This window comes from Callospermophilus lateralis, chromosome 19, assembly GCF_048772815.1.
Source record: "Callospermophilus lateralis isolate mCalLat2 chromosome 19, mCalLat2.hap1, whole genome shotgun sequence".
NCBI classification, from domain to species: domain Eukaryota; kingdom Metazoa; phylum Chordata; class Mammalia; order Rodentia; family Sciuridae; genus Callospermophilus; species Callospermophilus lateralis.
The window spans coordinates 5,054,769-5,069,977 of record NC_135323.1 but is presented as its reverse complement, the minus strand read 5'-3'; the positions used below and the strand labels follow the sequence as shown (position 1 = coordinate 5,069,977).

The 15,209-nt window shown below is 61.0% G+C and overlaps 1 protein-coding gene across 4 annotated transcripts in view; it reads left to right on the top strand.

Annotated features, from left to right (window-relative positions):
- Sec14l5 (SEC14 like lipid binding 5) overlaps positions 1 to 14,317 on the top strand; it is a 34,494-nt gene extending 20,177 nt beyond the window's left edge. The window contains exons 4-15 of one of the 4 annotated variants that reach the window (XM_076840610.2): positions 75 to 203; positions 827 to 959; positions 3,619 to 3,731; positions 4,492 to 4,681; positions 6,762 to 6,850; positions 6,948 to 7,018; positions 8,180 to 8,351; positions 9,320 to 9,454; positions 10,447 to 10,581; positions 10,992 to 11,219; positions 12,863 to 13,035; positions 14,206 to 14,317. In XM_076840610.2, the coding sequence (XP_076696725.2) occupies positions 75 to 203; positions 827 to 959; positions 3,619 to 3,731; positions 4,492 to 4,681; positions 6,762 to 6,850; positions 6,948 to 7,018; positions 8,180 to 8,351; positions 9,320 to 9,454; positions 10,447 to 10,581; positions 10,992 to 11,219; positions 12,863 to 13,035; positions 14,206 to 14,317 (1,680 nt within the window). Of the gene's footprint in view, positions 1 to 74; positions 204 to 781; positions 960 to 3,542; positions 3,732 to 4,491; positions 4,682 to 6,761; positions 6,851 to 6,947; positions 7,019 to 8,179; positions 8,352 to 9,319; positions 9,544 to 10,446; positions 10,582 to 10,972; positions 11,220 to 12,862; positions 13,036 to 14,205 lie in introns of all 4 variants that reach the window. The other 3 variants (XM_076840607.2, XM_076840608.2, XM_076840609.2) reach the window with 3 other exon arrangements.
- Positions 14,318 to 15,209: the final 892 nt, after the last annotated feature.

Genomic DNA, 15,209 nt, shown 5'->3' with positions numbered 1-15,209 from the left:
CTGCCTGGGGAGAGCCCCTGGGGGGGCCAGCACGCCCCACAGTGAGACCCGGCATTCCCGCGCCTGGCTTCCAGGTCCACCCCGAGAATGAAGACTGGACTTGCTTCGAGCAGTCGGCCTCGCTGGACATCCGGTCCTTCTTTGGCTTTGAGAACACCTTGGAGAAGATCGCTATGAAGCAGTACACGGCCAACGTCAAGAGGGTGAGGGGGCCGGGAGGTCCAGGGAGGTCCCGGGAGGAAGCAGACCCACCCCGCCCCTGGCGACCCCTGTGACACTGGGGAGAGCCCCAACCTTCCTGGGCCTGACTCCTCACCTGCCAAAGGGCGGGCGCCCTAGTGCGGCCTTGTCACTGAGACAAAGGACAGAGAACTGGCTGCAGGACGCCCTGGTCATTGTCCCCGTACCCGGGATATGGGGGCCCCTGCAGTGAGCTCAGTGCGCACAGGAGGGACATTCTGCAGAGCCTCTTCCCGGCTAAAATTGTCACTGCTGGGTTGGAGACCTCAGGCCCACCCCTGTAGTCGCCTATTACATAATGACATAGGTGACCTTAACTTATTAATATGTTTTATCTGCGTGTTACATAAAACCGTGCTAGTTGGGGCCGCTGCTCCGTACCGAGAGGTGAAGCCCAGCGGTGACCGACAGCACCTCTCCATCCCAGTGGCCCCCAGTAGGCCACTGTCCGCAGGGGGACCCAGCCAGGTGCAGGTGGCTTGGCCACCAGTGCGGTGACCCCGCCGTCGCGTCCAGTGACTCGGGTCTCTCGGGCTTCCAGGGGAAGGAGGTGATCGAGCACTACCTGAACGAGCTCATCTCCCAGGGCACCTCTCACATCCCCCGCTGGACGCCCGCCCCGGTCCGGGAGGAGGACGCCCGCAGCCAGCCCGGATCCCAGCAGGCGGAGGGGACCCTCAGGGTCCTGGGCCCTGCCGAAGAGGCGGTGGGAACTGACGGTAGGTGGCCGCTGCTCCGCCCTGGCCCTGGTGCTGGGAAGCGCCCCGCCGGGTGGGAGGAAGAGGGAGGAGCAGCGCGGAGGGTCTGGGTCCTGCGTGACCGCAGACTCCTCCTCTGCGCCCCCTCCACCCCCGGCTCCGCCCCTCTGCTGACCCGGGCCGCACAGCGCTGCCTGCGATTCTGGTTTTATTACTGTTTTGAATTACCCGAGTAATGCTTGATCGTGGTAGAAAAAATTAAGACCACTCAAAAGATGGGCAGTAGGAATTATGCCTTCCTGCTCCCTGGAGGCCGAGCGGAGGCCTGGGTTTCTATTTGGCCGAGCTGCTGAGGTAGGTGTGCGGACCTTGGTGGTGGTGGACACCCGCACACACGTGGGCACCGTGTAACACGCCTGTGTAACACACCGAACCTAACTCGGTGGGCGCAGTCTGCAATCCCTTGATGTTCTCGTCTGCGCTGGACGTGGCTGGTTACTTTTCACGTCAGCGGGAAGACCTTAGAGGTTCGCGGCGATGTGGTTCCATAACTTGTTAATAAACATTTACTATTTGCTATTTTAATTTGGCCTATTTAGATGGTCCCCTACGGATGGACCATTAGGTTGTTTCAGTTTTTTTAAAGAATACAAATAGTGATCTTGGTGAAGCCCTAAGCAACGCAGTGAGACCCTGTCTCAAAATAGCATAAAAAGACCTGGGAGGCAGCTCAGTGGTAGCGCACCTGCCTAGTGTGTGTGAGGCCCTCCTGGGTTTGCTAGGCCCCAAGTTTGATCCCCGGCACCACACATGCACACACACACACACACACACACACACACACATAGTAAAAATTAAAAATATACAAAGAATGAGCCATACATCTTTGGACTTAGAGATTCTACTTTTTTCATTTAAAAAACCTGGAAGGGTGTTACTAGGGATGGAACTGGGGGTGGAGCACTCTGCCACTAGCTACCTCTCCTGCCTATTTTATTTCTTATTTTGAGACAGGGCCTCACTAAGTTTCCCAGGCTGTCCTGGAATTTGTAATCCTCCTGCCTCAGCCCCCGGAGTAGCTGGGATTGCAGGCATGAAGCACTGGATCCAGTTTCTTCATAAGCATTTAAAAATTTTTGTAGAAACATCTACATAGCATAACATTTAAAATGTGAAGTTATTGGAAGGTTTTGTGCAACTGAGGTCTAGGTACATTTACCAATTAGGCCTCTGAAGAGGGTGCTGGTCATACTCCCACCTAAAGTGTGAAGCTGTGTCTATTCACCCTGACTTCCCACCAGAATCTTACTAAATATTTCAAACTTCTGAAAGGCAATAAGAATGGTCATTTGTAGATTAGTGATGCATTCTTTTATCATGATTGAGGTCAAGTATTGTTTTCATGTTTAGTGACTATTTTCCTTTCTTTGGTTGATTCCTGTTCTTGAATTCTTATTGGTTTGTAAGAGCTCTTTGTATATTACAGCAATTAGCCCTTTGTCGCAGTTCAGTCTTCTATTCATGTGGAAATTGTTCACAATAGAATGTGAAGGCAAATTAAAAAGAAAAGAAAAATTCTAACAAACTGGTGTACAGAACAGTACAAACACAGAGTCCAATTTCCTTTTGGGCCACTGACACGTGGAGGCCTGCCTGATTCCAAGATACTTGAGTGACAATACATACCATGGATTGATACTACGTCTGGAGCTGTGTTTAGAGGGAACAGAATCCATTCATGCAACAAGAATTTATTCTGCACCGACTGTGTGCACTGGCTGGCTGCTGTTGTACATGTCCTTTTATATTTTTACACGCTCCTGTGTGTGCTCTGTGGTTTGTGCCCTGTACCTTGCCTGTCCACCCAGGCCTGGCCTCCACTCTCATCTGTCCTGTCCACCAGCACACTGGCACTCAGGGTGGCTGGCAGAGGGCACCGTCAGGCCCTTCCACCGTGTTCTGAACCACTGGGACTTTGTGCTCAGAGAAGGGCCTCACATCTGCCTGGGGCCGGAAGGATGTGGGGCCCCGCCTGCCTCATGTCTTCCGCTGCCCCTTTGCTGCTGATGCCCACTTGAGTTCAGCCGGCCCCCATCCCTCCTGCGGTTTACCCAGATGCCTCCTCGCACAGCTGGCGTGACCCCCCGTGCCCAGGGTTTGTTTGGGGAACGGCTGAGAGGTTTTGCTGGGCGGTCATTCAGTTTGCTCCCTCACTGTGCCATCTGTCCACAGAGAAGTGGCAGTGCCCACAGGCTGCTGCTTGGCTGAGATACCAGGAGGCCGTGGGCGCCCGCCTCTGCTGTACAGGGCTTGGAGCCGGGCACTGGAACTGGGCTGAGCCGGGCTCTGGGTGCTGGCCATGGGCTGATCTGACGGTGGGAGAGGGATTGCCCAGCAGGCTGATCCACGTGGTCCCCAGTCACCCCCCCCATGGCTTGGCCACCCGGGAGGATGGGGATCATCCTGGACTAAGCTTTCAGAACCACCTGGACCCAGGTTGGAAAAATGAAGGACTTTGGAGCCTGCAGGGCTGTGTTCTGGAGCCGGAGCCCTAGCCTGGCTCGGAACCATGTTCCAGAGCAGAGGTGCCCAGTAGCACAGGAGGGCAGAGAAAGGGCAGCCACCGGACGAGGGATGCAGTGTCTCCTTTGTCCTGAAGACCCCGTCCTCCTCCTCCAAGGGGACAAGCTGGACGCAGACTACATCCAGAGGTGCCTGGGCCAGCTCACGCCCATGCAGGAGAGCTGCCTGATCCAGCTGCGGCACTGGTTGCAGGAGACCCACAGAGGCAAGGTGGGTGGGCCTGGGGGGCAGCCAGGGGAGTTCACGTGATCAGCAACGTGAAGACCTCCCACTATCCTTGGCCTCAGCAAATAGATGTCATTAGCGACTCCCTCCCCCGTGCGCCCCGCCCCCAGTTATGACAACCTTGAACAACTTCCTAGATGTCATGTCCCGGGAGGCATGGTGACCCCCAGTGGAGACACTGCTGCATAGCACCACATTCCTGATACCCTTCTGTCCTTTCCTGTGGGACTTAGAGACCCTGCGAAGGTGACTGCCCGTGGGTGGGTTTTGCCTTGTCACCCCGGTAACAAGGATGCCCGAGGGTCCCACAGGGACTTTGTCCTCAGCTCTGTTGAGTAAGAACTTCCTGCCGCGGCTGCCAGCTGAGCGGCTGGTCTTTCTCTCCTTCTCCTTAGGGGACAGGCGGGGAGTGACTTTAGTGCGGGATAGTGTCAGTTTACACCTCCAAGAGCCGTACTGAGCTCCAGGCCAGCCCACCCCCTGCTCCTCGGCTGGAGAGAGGGCAGCTCCTGGGGCTGGTCTTGCAGGACTGGCTCACTGAGGGGGGGGGGCCGTGAAGGAGGACCAGATGCCCCAAAGAGAGACCCAGGTCCCAGCAGGAGCAGGGAGGGTTGAGAGTGCGAAGGGTCCTGAGCCCGGGCTCTCCCCCGGGGTTGGGGACGCTCTGCAGGTGAGCCAGGGGCTCCTTCTGGTACCTGACCTGCTGGCCGGGTGTCCTTCTCCGCTCTCTTTCTCTGCGTCTCAGATTCCCAAAGATGAGCACATCCTGCGCTTCCTGCGCGCCCGCGACTTCCACCTGGACAAGGCCCGGGAGATGCTGTGCCAGTCCTTGAGCTGGCGGAGGCAGCACCAGGTGGACGTGCTCCTGCAGACCTGGCGGCCCCCGGCCCTGCTGGAGGAGTTCTACGCGGGAGGCTGGCACTACCAGGACATAGGTGAGGGTCAGGGGGCTGCCAAGGCACTTGGAGGAGGGGCCTCTGGTGTGACACCCAGCTGGGAAGAAGGCCGAGAGGGAATAGAGTTTGGGGCTAGTCCCCCTTTGCTGGGGTCCCCGGGGCGGGTGCAGGTGATGGTTGCAGGAATGTCCCAGGCACTTCTTAGGGCAGCCGCAGAAGACCGCCACAAACCTGGTGGCAAAGACAGCAGAAATGTGATCTCTGGAAGTTCTGAGGCTGAGAGTCTGGAGTCAAGGTGCCAGCAGGGCTGGGCTCCCCCAAGGCTAGAGGGGAGGGTCCGCCCCTGCCTGTCCCAGCCTCAGGGGGGCCCTGGGCTCCTTGGCTTGTGGCTGCACCCCTCCAATTTCTGCCTGTCTTCAGTGGCATCTTGGCATCTCTCTGTGTCCTGTCTTCTTCTCTAAGGACCCCAGGGGCTGAATGTAGAGCCCACCCCACATCCAGAATGATTCTCCCCCTTTTTTGGTATTCGGGGTTGGACCCAGGGGTGCTCTATCACTGAGCACATCCCCAGCTCTTTTTTATTGTGAGGCAGGGTCTCACTACGTTGCTGAGATGGCCTTGAGCTTGCCTCCTCCTGCCTCCGTCTACCCGAGCCACTGGGATCCCAGGCCTGTGCCCCCAACCTGGTCAGGAGGCCAAGGCTTCCTCTTGATGTCCTTGACTAAATGCATCTGCAAAGACTGTTTTCAAATAAGGGTCATACTTTGGGTTTTGTGTATGAGTGTGAGCGTGTGTGTGTAGATGACATTCCACCTGCCACAGATATTGTATCTAGATTTTTTTAAAATAAAAGCCAACAACTATTTGGCTTTTCACGGCCCTTTATATAAAAACTCATATATGCTGATTGGGGGAAATGCCGGGCTCTCTTGAGCCCGGTTGGCACAGTGTCTTAACGCAGTCCTCGGTATTCATGGATCCCCCTGCTTGCTAAAATGTATTTGTAACCTCCAAATCAACAGTCACAGCTCCGTGTCAGCTCTGTCAAGGTCATCCAAGGACACGTTCAGAGGGGTGAGAATTTTGGGCGGCTGGGTGTGCACATCCCGGCTGGGGCTGAGCAAGGCGGTGCAGCCTCCAGGGTTTGGCACTTGTGCAGCACACGAGCTGTTGGTGGCTTCTAGAGGGCGGTGATTTTGCAGTTTTGGGTTTTTCGTGGGCAACTTTGCTGCTTGGTGTGGCCAGTGGGACGTGCTGCCCTCGGGTGCCCAGAGCACGGGGGCCTGTGGTGCAGTCGGGGAGGATCCCAGGGCTGTGGGCTCCTGTGTGCCCATGGCCTTGGGTTCAGTGCTGACGACACCCACCCATCGAGTCCCATCGTCCTACACAGGACACCTGTCAGCAACGAGGACAGCACTAGGTAACTGAAACGGACGTGGTGTGCGCAGAGTTCTGTTCTCTGGAGAGAGCAGGGCTGAGCGGAGCCTCTGAAGGTCTTGTTAGGCCCCCGTGGAAATGGCCCAGCTCTGCTGCGGGAGTCGGTTCTGCTGAGTGCCCAGCGGAACCAACGGGGACAGGGACGTGGGGAGTGTCCTTGTCCCCCAACAAGGCCACTGATGTGGACAGAAGGGCCGAGTCTCCAGGCTCCCGCCGCCTGACCCGCTCCTGCCTGGACGCGGCTGATCGTGTTCTGGGACTTTGTAGGTGACAGGAGTGACGGCATTGCCAGTGTTAGTGGCTTTCTTCTGAGGCTGACGAGCGTGTGCTCAGGGCTCAGTGTTGTGGGGTGTCCGTGTCCCCTCCTGGGGTGGCTCGCGTCCTGTTCTGAGGCGGGAGAAAGGCTTCAGGTTGGCAAAGAGCCGCCAACGTGGAGCGGGAGCTGCTGAGGCCCCCGCCTGGTGTCTTGCGGGCATGTCCCTTGTCCTTATTAGAACACGCCTGTTGTTGGGGTCTTTGATGGGGGGTCCGCCCCCTGGAGGCAGCAGGTGCTGGCCAGGGCATGTGCCCACTGGGCTTGGGTGTGCTGGGCCTGGGTCTCGTCCCTGAGGATGCTGCATTCCAGCGGTGGAGTGGACCTGCCCGGGTCACCAGTGTCCCTTCTGTTTGCTTGCCCCCGAAGATGGACGTCCCCTGTACATCCTCCGCCTGGGCCAGATGGACACCAAGGGCCTGATGAAGGCGGTGGGGGAGGAGGCGCTGCTGCAGCACGTGAGTGTCGTCCCCCCCTCCCCTCACTCCCAGGCTCCGGGGCCACCCGCCGGTGGGACAGCAGAGGGGGTGGCTCAGCACGCTGTCCTCCTTGCAGGTCCTTTCTGTCAACGAGGAAGGACAGAAGAGATGTGAGGGGAACACCAAGCAGTTTGGCCGTCCCATCAGGCAAGGACCTGGGCTGTGACTCCCCAGTGGACGGGGCAGCTAACACATTGCACTGAGTGTCACCGTCCCCACCTAGCTCCTGCGGTGATCTTGTGAGGGGCTGCAGTCACCCTGACTTTAGAGGAGACAGCCCGGGGGGTGGTGCTCCCTGGGGACACAGTGGCCGAATGCTCCAACCTGCCCCTGTCTGGGTCCGGCCCCGTCCCGCCTCCCGACTTTGGATCCTGAGAGCAGCTCTCTGGCCCGAGGTCTCCCTCCATCTCCCATGACAGACCCCACTCCCCGGTGACAAAGCCCAGTAGCGGCCCGCTGCCCCTTCACTCCCTGGGCCCCACCCCTGGGCCGAGGTGCTGGCCAGTGTGTAGCCAGCTGTGTGCTGCCCGGGCCCCCCAGCCCTCCGCCCTCCTGGTGGCAGCACTGACAGGACCTGCCACCTGCACTTTTTACCGCCCCCCCCCCCAGGAGTCTTCTCTTTGTGATGATTAAGTTCCTTTCTGTCTGGAGATTTCATAAGGACGGGGACATCGGGTGGGGGTGGCAATCAGTCAGCCAGGGTCCTGGCCGGAGGCAGAGTCCACTCCAGATGGTTTGAACGGGGAGTGTCATAAAGGACCCCCTTGCAGAGGTGTGAGCAGGGCTAAGGGACATCCAGGGTGCAGAGGCTCCCAGGGACCCTCTACTGCAGTAAGATGGTCATTTCCCTAATGCCTCACTACTGGTGGAATGGAGGCACAGAGCGGCTAAGAACTTGGCTCAGGCCACACAGCAAGTGGCAGAGCGGGGATCTGAGCCTGGGCCACCTGACGCTGCAGAGCAAGCTTCCGGCACCGCGTGGGCTGAATTTAGTGGAGAGCATCTTCTCTCAACTAGTAGGGACGGGCTCCTGCAGAGAGCGCTCCAGCCCCCACCTCATTTAGAGCTCACCACCTTTGCTGACTCCGTGAGCGACAGGTCCCTGCCCAGGTCCCTCCAGGTGGAGGGGAGGCCTGGGCTCCGGGGCTCAGCCTGGGCGTCCAGGCTCTGGGCCTCTTCAGCACGCAGCCTGCTTACCGCGGAGGGATCCGCAGAAGTGTCCCGGGGCCCCCCTGCTCCCACCCGCCTCCCTGTCCATCCTGGGACCAGGCAGAGCCAGGTGGAGTGAGGGGCCCGTGTCCACCACAGCTCCTGGACCTGCCTGCTGGACCTGGAGGGTCTCAACATGCGGCACCTCTGGCGGCCAGGGGTGAAGGCCCTGCTGCGCATGATCGAGGTGGTGGAGGATAACTACCCTGAGACCCTGGGCCGGCTGCTCATCGTGCGAGCCCCCCGAGTCTTTCCCGTGCTCTGGACGCTGGTAAGAGCAGGAGCCTGGCCAGGCCCCGCAGGGACGCTGAGATGGGAGGCCAAGATGGGAGGCCAAGATGGGAGGATTCCTCTGCTCCTCCCACTGAGTGGCCCTGTTTCAGCTTTTGTAAATGGAAGCTTTATCCAGATAAGACTCCTATGCCACGGCCTTCACCCTCTTAAAGCACAGGATTCAGCAGTTTCACTATATTCACAGAATTATACAACTGCTACCCGCCCAGTCCCAGAACGTTTCCTGGAACCCCCATGCCCATTTCTCCTCCTGGCCCTGGGGTCACCCTCCACCTGCTGTCCCTGTGGGATTTGCCTGTTGGGAGCTTCAGTCAACAGGCTCATCCACTGTGAGGTGCTTGCTGTCCGGTTTCCTTCACTGAGCACTGTGTTATGGAGTCCAGCTGTGGTGCAGCTTGCCCTGGCTCTCTGATCCTTTTTACAGCTGAATAATATTCCAGCATGTGGATGGAGCACATTGGTGTATCTCTTGCCTATTTCTTTAGTGGGACAGCAACACTCAGCATTGTACAGTGTTCCCAGGCCTCCTGTGAGCTGATTCCAAGGACACTTTGGACCTTGAACTGTTGGGATTTTAAACTTTTGTCCAGGACCCACAATTGTAGCCCAGAGCACATGCGTGCACACACATGTGCACACGCACACCCTGAACAAGAGACCTGTGAAGTGGTGTGCGTTCCTTGTCTATGCCAGTCTCTTCTGTTCTTTTCCACTGAAAACAGGCTAGTTGAGTGGGTGTGCTGTGCACCTCTGTAATCCCAACTACTCAGGAGGCTGAGGCAGGAGGATGGAAAGTTTGAGGCCAGCTGAGCAATCTAGGGAGTCCCTGTCTCAAGATGAAAACTAAAAAGACTGGGGTGCGGCTCAGTGGCTGAGAGCCCTGGTGTTCAGTTCCCAGTACCAATAATTGATGAATCCATGCCCTCTGCCTCACCCCCCCTGCAGATCAGCCCCTTCATCAACGAGAACACCAGGCAGAAGTTCCTCATCTACAGCGGCAGCAACTATCAAGGCCCTGGAGGCCTGGTGGACTACCTGGACAAGGAAGTGATCCCCGACTTCCTGGGGGGAGAGAGTGTGGTGAGGCCGGTGGCCGGGGCTGGGCTGCAGGGTGAGGGCAGTGGCCGGGAGGCCAGGAGTCCTGGCTGCGGGGGAAGGGCCCCTGGGCGGCCGCCGTGCTGTCCCTTGCAAGTCAGGCTGCCGAGTGGGCACGGGGCGTGTTTCAGAAGCTGCCCAGAGAGGCGACACCTGCCTCTGGCTGTTTCACACAGTGAGGCAGCATCTTCCAGAAGCCCAGGGACCAGGCCAAGTCCCCAGACCCTCGTGTCCCCAGAGGTTGCTCAGCAGCCGGGCTCCTCCCAGCCCTTCCATGCAGGGCAGTGACACCCAGTGCCCACGGCCCTGCCCTGGAGCTGGTGCGCCCAGACCTGCCCTGACCAGGCTGCTGCCCCCTGCGGTGGGCTGCCAGGCAGGGAGTCCCCGAGCCCCAGCCCTTCCTGCAGCCGGGCAGGCTCGCCCTCTCTGTTCACCCAGTAGCGCACAGTAGGCCTCCGGGGCTTCGCCGGCCTGCCTGACCTCGCCTCCTGCCGTGGCCTCCACCTGGCTTTGCCAGTGAGATGGGCATCACGGTTTGGGATGGCAGAGGGTCTGCCGAGGCCCAGCCGCCCGGGGGCCTTTGGCTTTGGGAATCTGCAGAACCCACAGAACCTTGAAGGCTCCTTCTGACAGCTGAAGGGGTGCTGGGGGAGGGTCCCCGATCCCCGCCAGCCGGGGGATCTGAGCGTGACTCTCAGGAGCGTGCCCTGTGCCCTGTGCCCTGAGCAGCCACCCTGTGCTCTGTGATCTTGGACAACTGGTCTTCTCTCTCTGAGCTGCCATTTCCCTCCCCTGTGACGCAGGGAAACCGTCCCTACCCTGCGGCCGTTCTGGGGGCAAACGGAGTCGCGGGAGCCACCATCCAGCTCAGTGGGGGTCGCTGTTCTAGGCTGCCTCAGGGCTCACGGGACTCTGTGGCTCAGGCCGGCCAACCTCCAGGACCCTGACCTGCCACCCATTTTGTCTGTGACCCCCAGTGTAATGTCCCTGAAGGAGGACTGGTCCCCAAGTCCCTCTATCTGACCGAGGAGGAGCAGGAGCAGGCCGACCAGCTGCGGCAGTGGAGCGAGACCTACCACTCGGCCAGCGTGCTCCGCGGGGCGCCCCACGAGGTGCCGGGGCCTGGCAGGGAGGGCCCCGGGCCGTCACCCTAGGCCAGGTCCTTGCAGGCGGGTGTGGGGGCATTGAAACCCAGAGGTGACGTCAGCCATTGAGACTCAGCCTGACCCAGGGAGCTCCGGAAGGGGAAGAGGGCACGAATGGCCTGCTGAGAGGCAAGGGGACAGGCCTGGGTGCCGTCCCCTCCCGGCCCCACTGGTCATCCCAGGGTAGGACCTCCCAGGCCTTTCCGAGAGAGGTTCCCAGACGAGGGACGGCAGGAGCCTTAGCAGCCCCTTCTGCCCTCCAGGAGGCGCACCTCGTGACTGGGGGCAAGACCCCTGCAGCACCCACCGCACCTCCCATGCCCACTCCCAGCTGTCCTGTCCCCTGGGACTCCCAGAGCTGCTCTGTCCCCACACAGGTCGCGCTGGAGATCCTGGAAGGGGAGTCGGTCATTACCTGGGACTTCGACATCCTGCGAGGGGACGTGGTCTTTAGCTTGTACCACACCAAGCAGGCGCTCAAGCCGGGCCCGCGGGAGCCTGGGGCCAGGGCCAGCGGGCAGCTGATGGACCAAGGCTGGGTCCTGGGCACGGATTACAGCCGCGTGGAGGCCCCGCTGGTCTGCCGGGAGGGGGAGAGCATCCAGGTTGGCACTCTGTGGGTCACCTGCTCCTTCATCCCGCCGTACTGGACGGCCACCCCTGCTGGGCTGCGGGAATCAGCAGGACAAACCAGACGTGCCCCTGGCCTCAGGGACCTGGCAGGCCAGCAGGGGAGAGAGCTCGGTGTCCACGTAACGGGTGCTCAGCCACCAGTGCAGCCGGGCGGCGGGAGAGCCGTGGCACTCCGGGAGAGCGAGGGGTCAGGCCTCAGGTGCCCTCTGAGGAAGGGGCCGGGCAGGTCTCAGGGCCTTGGCATCCAAGGGCAGCGGAACAAGGTGCCACAAACTGGGTGGCTTAAGACAGCCGGGGACTGCCGGCCTTCAGGAGCCTCAAGTGCACCGCCAGGCCCTGGGCAGAGCCGTGCCTCCTGGAGGCTCCGGTGAGAGGCCTTCCGCCCTCCCCGCTCCGGCGGGCCCCTCCACACGCGCTGTCCTCCCATGGCTCTGCCCTGCGTGGCCCTCTCTGGTCTCTCAAACCCCCTTTCTTTCTTTCACAAGGCCACCGTCACTGTGTTTAGGGTCTGCTCTAAATCCGCATCTGCAAAGACTCCATGTCCAAGCCAGGGCGCGTTCTGGGGTTCCAGACGGGTGTGGATCTGGGGACGAGGCTCTCCACCTGCTCCTGGCACAGGGAGGACGAGGGTGCTGGGCTTTGAAGTCCCAGGTCCCGGCAGGGATTGAAGCAGCTTCAACACAGATGAGGCCCTTGAAGGGTGGGGGCTGGGTGGGGGTGCGAGGAGATGACCCCCTAGGTGCAGGGACTTTGAGGGCAGAGTGAAGAGGCAGGGGAAGGCAGTGGGCAGGGTGAGTTGGGGAGACGGAGGCAGTCTAGGTAGCAGGGGAGGCGCTAAGGCCCTGAGGTCAGCGGACAGATCCAGGCCCCGGACCCCAGGCTCAGACTCTCCTGACACTTGTCAAAGATGCAGGTTGGCTGACCCCAGCCTGTGGGTGGACCCTGGAACATGCCTGCCTCCCCATCCTGGTGATTCCTGATGCCCGCGGGGCTGGGGCTGGGCTTGGATGCAGCCGGGAACTGGGGAGCTAGGGGCGGCCCTGGACGTGTAGCTAGAATACGACGCGACCCCTGACCCTCACAGGCTGCAGGTGGGACGTCACTCCCCGCCACACACACACACACACACACACACACACACACACACGCACACCAGAGAACAAGGGCACAGGCCAGCTCCACAGGCCTCGGGCCTGGCTGCAGGGCCCGGGGTGCAGGGCTGCCCGTTGTCACACCTTGCCCCCTGCAAGTCACACTTGCCCCCTGCCCCCCCACCCCGCCATCCCCCTAACACTCTACCCCTCCTCAGAGTCGCCCTCCTAACAACTAACACCGCCCTCCGCACTCTCTTCCCCCCCAGCCACCTGTCGGAAGCACCCGAGAGCCCCCGCCCGCCCTTCTCTACATCCTCCTGGTCTGCAGACCCCACTGAACTGGTCCCAGGATGTGGGGCAGCCGCAGGGACGGCCTCGGGGGGTCCTTGTAGGACAGTTTGCTGGTGCACTGCAGAGGGGGACAGAGGGCAAGAGCCTGTCTCTCCAGGCCTGGCCACAGGAAGGCTCGGCCCCTCTCCCCCTCCCCAGGGACCTCACAGAGCATGGCTGCTGTGTTTCAGGGCTCCCATGTGACCAGGTGGCCCGGGGTCTACCTGCTCCAGTGGCAAGTGCACGGCCCGCCTGGCAGCATGGCCTGCAGCCTCCCGGGCGATGTCCTGACCGCTCTGCACAGCCCGGGCCCCAAGTGCAAGGTCCTCTACTTCTGCGAGGTGCTAGCCTCCGAGGACTTCAGGTGGGTCGGGGTCGGGGGCTGGCCGGGGAGCGCTGGGCAGGGCGGGCTGGCCCCGCAGTGCTGGGCGTGGCGTCCTCCTGGGGCTCCCGGGCTCTGCCCTAGCCGTGGGCCAGTTCCTCCAGGGTAGGCCCAGCAGGGATTTGGAGGAGCCCTGGTCAGACCCGCTCAGCAGCAGAGCCTGCCCTCCTCATGGAGCCCTGCAGGAAGCCGGGTGCACCTGGCCCTGGGCAGGAGGTGCTGGAGGGCCCCCCCAGGGGCATGCGTGGAGATGGGGTGGGCTGGGCGCTGTGCACCAACCTGTTTGGTCTGGCTAGTGTAAGAGACCTTCAGTGGCCTCATGAGAGACCAGTTCAGGGCTACTTCCTGCTGCCCTCCTGGGTCTGCCACTGGGGCACTCACACGGCGTGGAAGTGTGGCACAGATGGAAGACGGGAAGCCACGCTCAGCCTGGCCTCTGGGCCCAAAGCCACGTGGCTAAGAAGTGCTGGGGGCTTAACAGAGAGAACGGTAGGCCCAGAGCAGGGACCTGGCAGAGGGTGCGGGTGGGGGGGCCCTCTGGGAAGTGACACTGGGTGGAGAGCCACGGGGTGTCGTGTCGGTCACCAGGGGGCCTGTTCAGCAGGTAGATTCTGGTTCAGAACCCTAGCAAGCCCCAGGTGCCAGGGTGCGGCTGGCCCCCACACACTTTGAGGAGCAAATCCCTCCGGCTGCCCAGGACAGCCCCGAAGCGGCTAGCCACCTGTGGCAGCGCAGAAGTAGCAGATAGAATGGAGTACACGAGCCACGTTCCGGCCACTCTGTGGCCTCAGTGGCCAGTGGCTGCTGCCGTGGACAGCACACTGGTAGGACATTTCAGTCGGGCAGAGGGTTCTCCAGATAGCTCCGACCTGAAGTCCACAGTGAACCAGGTAGCTGGGGACAGAGGGAAGGTGCTGCCCGGAGGCTCGGCACCCACAAAGGTGTGTCCAGGGTGCTGGAAGGAGGCCAGGCTCGACTGCAAGGAGTGGGGGGTGAGAGGCGAGGGCCCCAGGACGTGGTAGGGATCCAGGCCAGGGAAGCCCCTGGATTGTCTGTGGTAGGCTGGGCTGTCCTGAGGAGTGGGCGCAGGGAACGAGCCCTGGGGCCTCACCTGCAGCATCAACAGAGGGTGACTTGTGCCCTTCCCCCTAGGGGCTCCATGTCCAGCCTGGAATCCTGCACCAGTGGCTTCTCCCAGCTCAGTGCCGCCACCTCCTCCTCCTCCTCCGGCCAGTCCCAGGGCAGCTCCCTGGTCTCCAGATAGCCAGGCGCGGACCCTCAGGGCAGCCCGCTGGCCTTGGCCACCTGGAAGGGTGCAGAATGAGAAGCAGCTTGCCAAGGCCTGGGACCACGTGGGCTGGAGCCTCTGGTCCCCAAAGTTGGGGCGTCTGGACGGGATGGCGAGGACCTCGTCCTTGGCCAGTGTGGCCCGCGTGCAGCTCAGGGCTCTTGTGGTTGCCAGGACAGAACTCCCCTCTGGACGCAAAAGACCTGTCCATCTCAGCACCGTGGGTCTCGCAGGACCTGGGACTCAGCGATGGCACCAGGCTCAGCCCCTCACCACCACTTGCTTGCTTGCCCCGCGGGCTTCCTTCTAAGGAGGGCCACCCCCCGAGCAGGGTCTCCGTCACTGCTAGGCACACTGTCCCTTGCCCCAGACGGGAACTGCTCACTCCCAGAAGTTCCAGTCCACCTCCCAGGACGGCCTCTCACCGGCCAGCCGGGGACCGCACCCCTTCCTGAACCCGTGATAGTTACTGGGGGTTTGAGAAGGCTGGTCCTGGGGTCATGTGCCCAACCTAGACCAATCACTGTGACGTAGCTGGGGTGCAGCGCATTGATTGGCCAGCCTGGATCACATGCACAGTGCGGGAGCCAATCACACGGTCTGGAAAGGCAAGTGCTTCAAGGAATACTGGCCCTCCCCCCAAGAAGGGGAAGATGCTGGGCATCGGGAAGGGAGGGTCCCCTTGGTGTCTTGGGGCAGCGCACTCTGAGTCCCCACTGGGCTCGGAGTTGTGTCCAGGGTTCGCCATAACCATATGCAGGTTTGCTGGGGGCCTAACCCTGACCACCAGTGCCTTGAAGAGGGTGAGGAAGCCCAGGGCTTCTGCCAAGTTTCAGGCAGTGATGGGGTGACACACTGTCTCCACCCC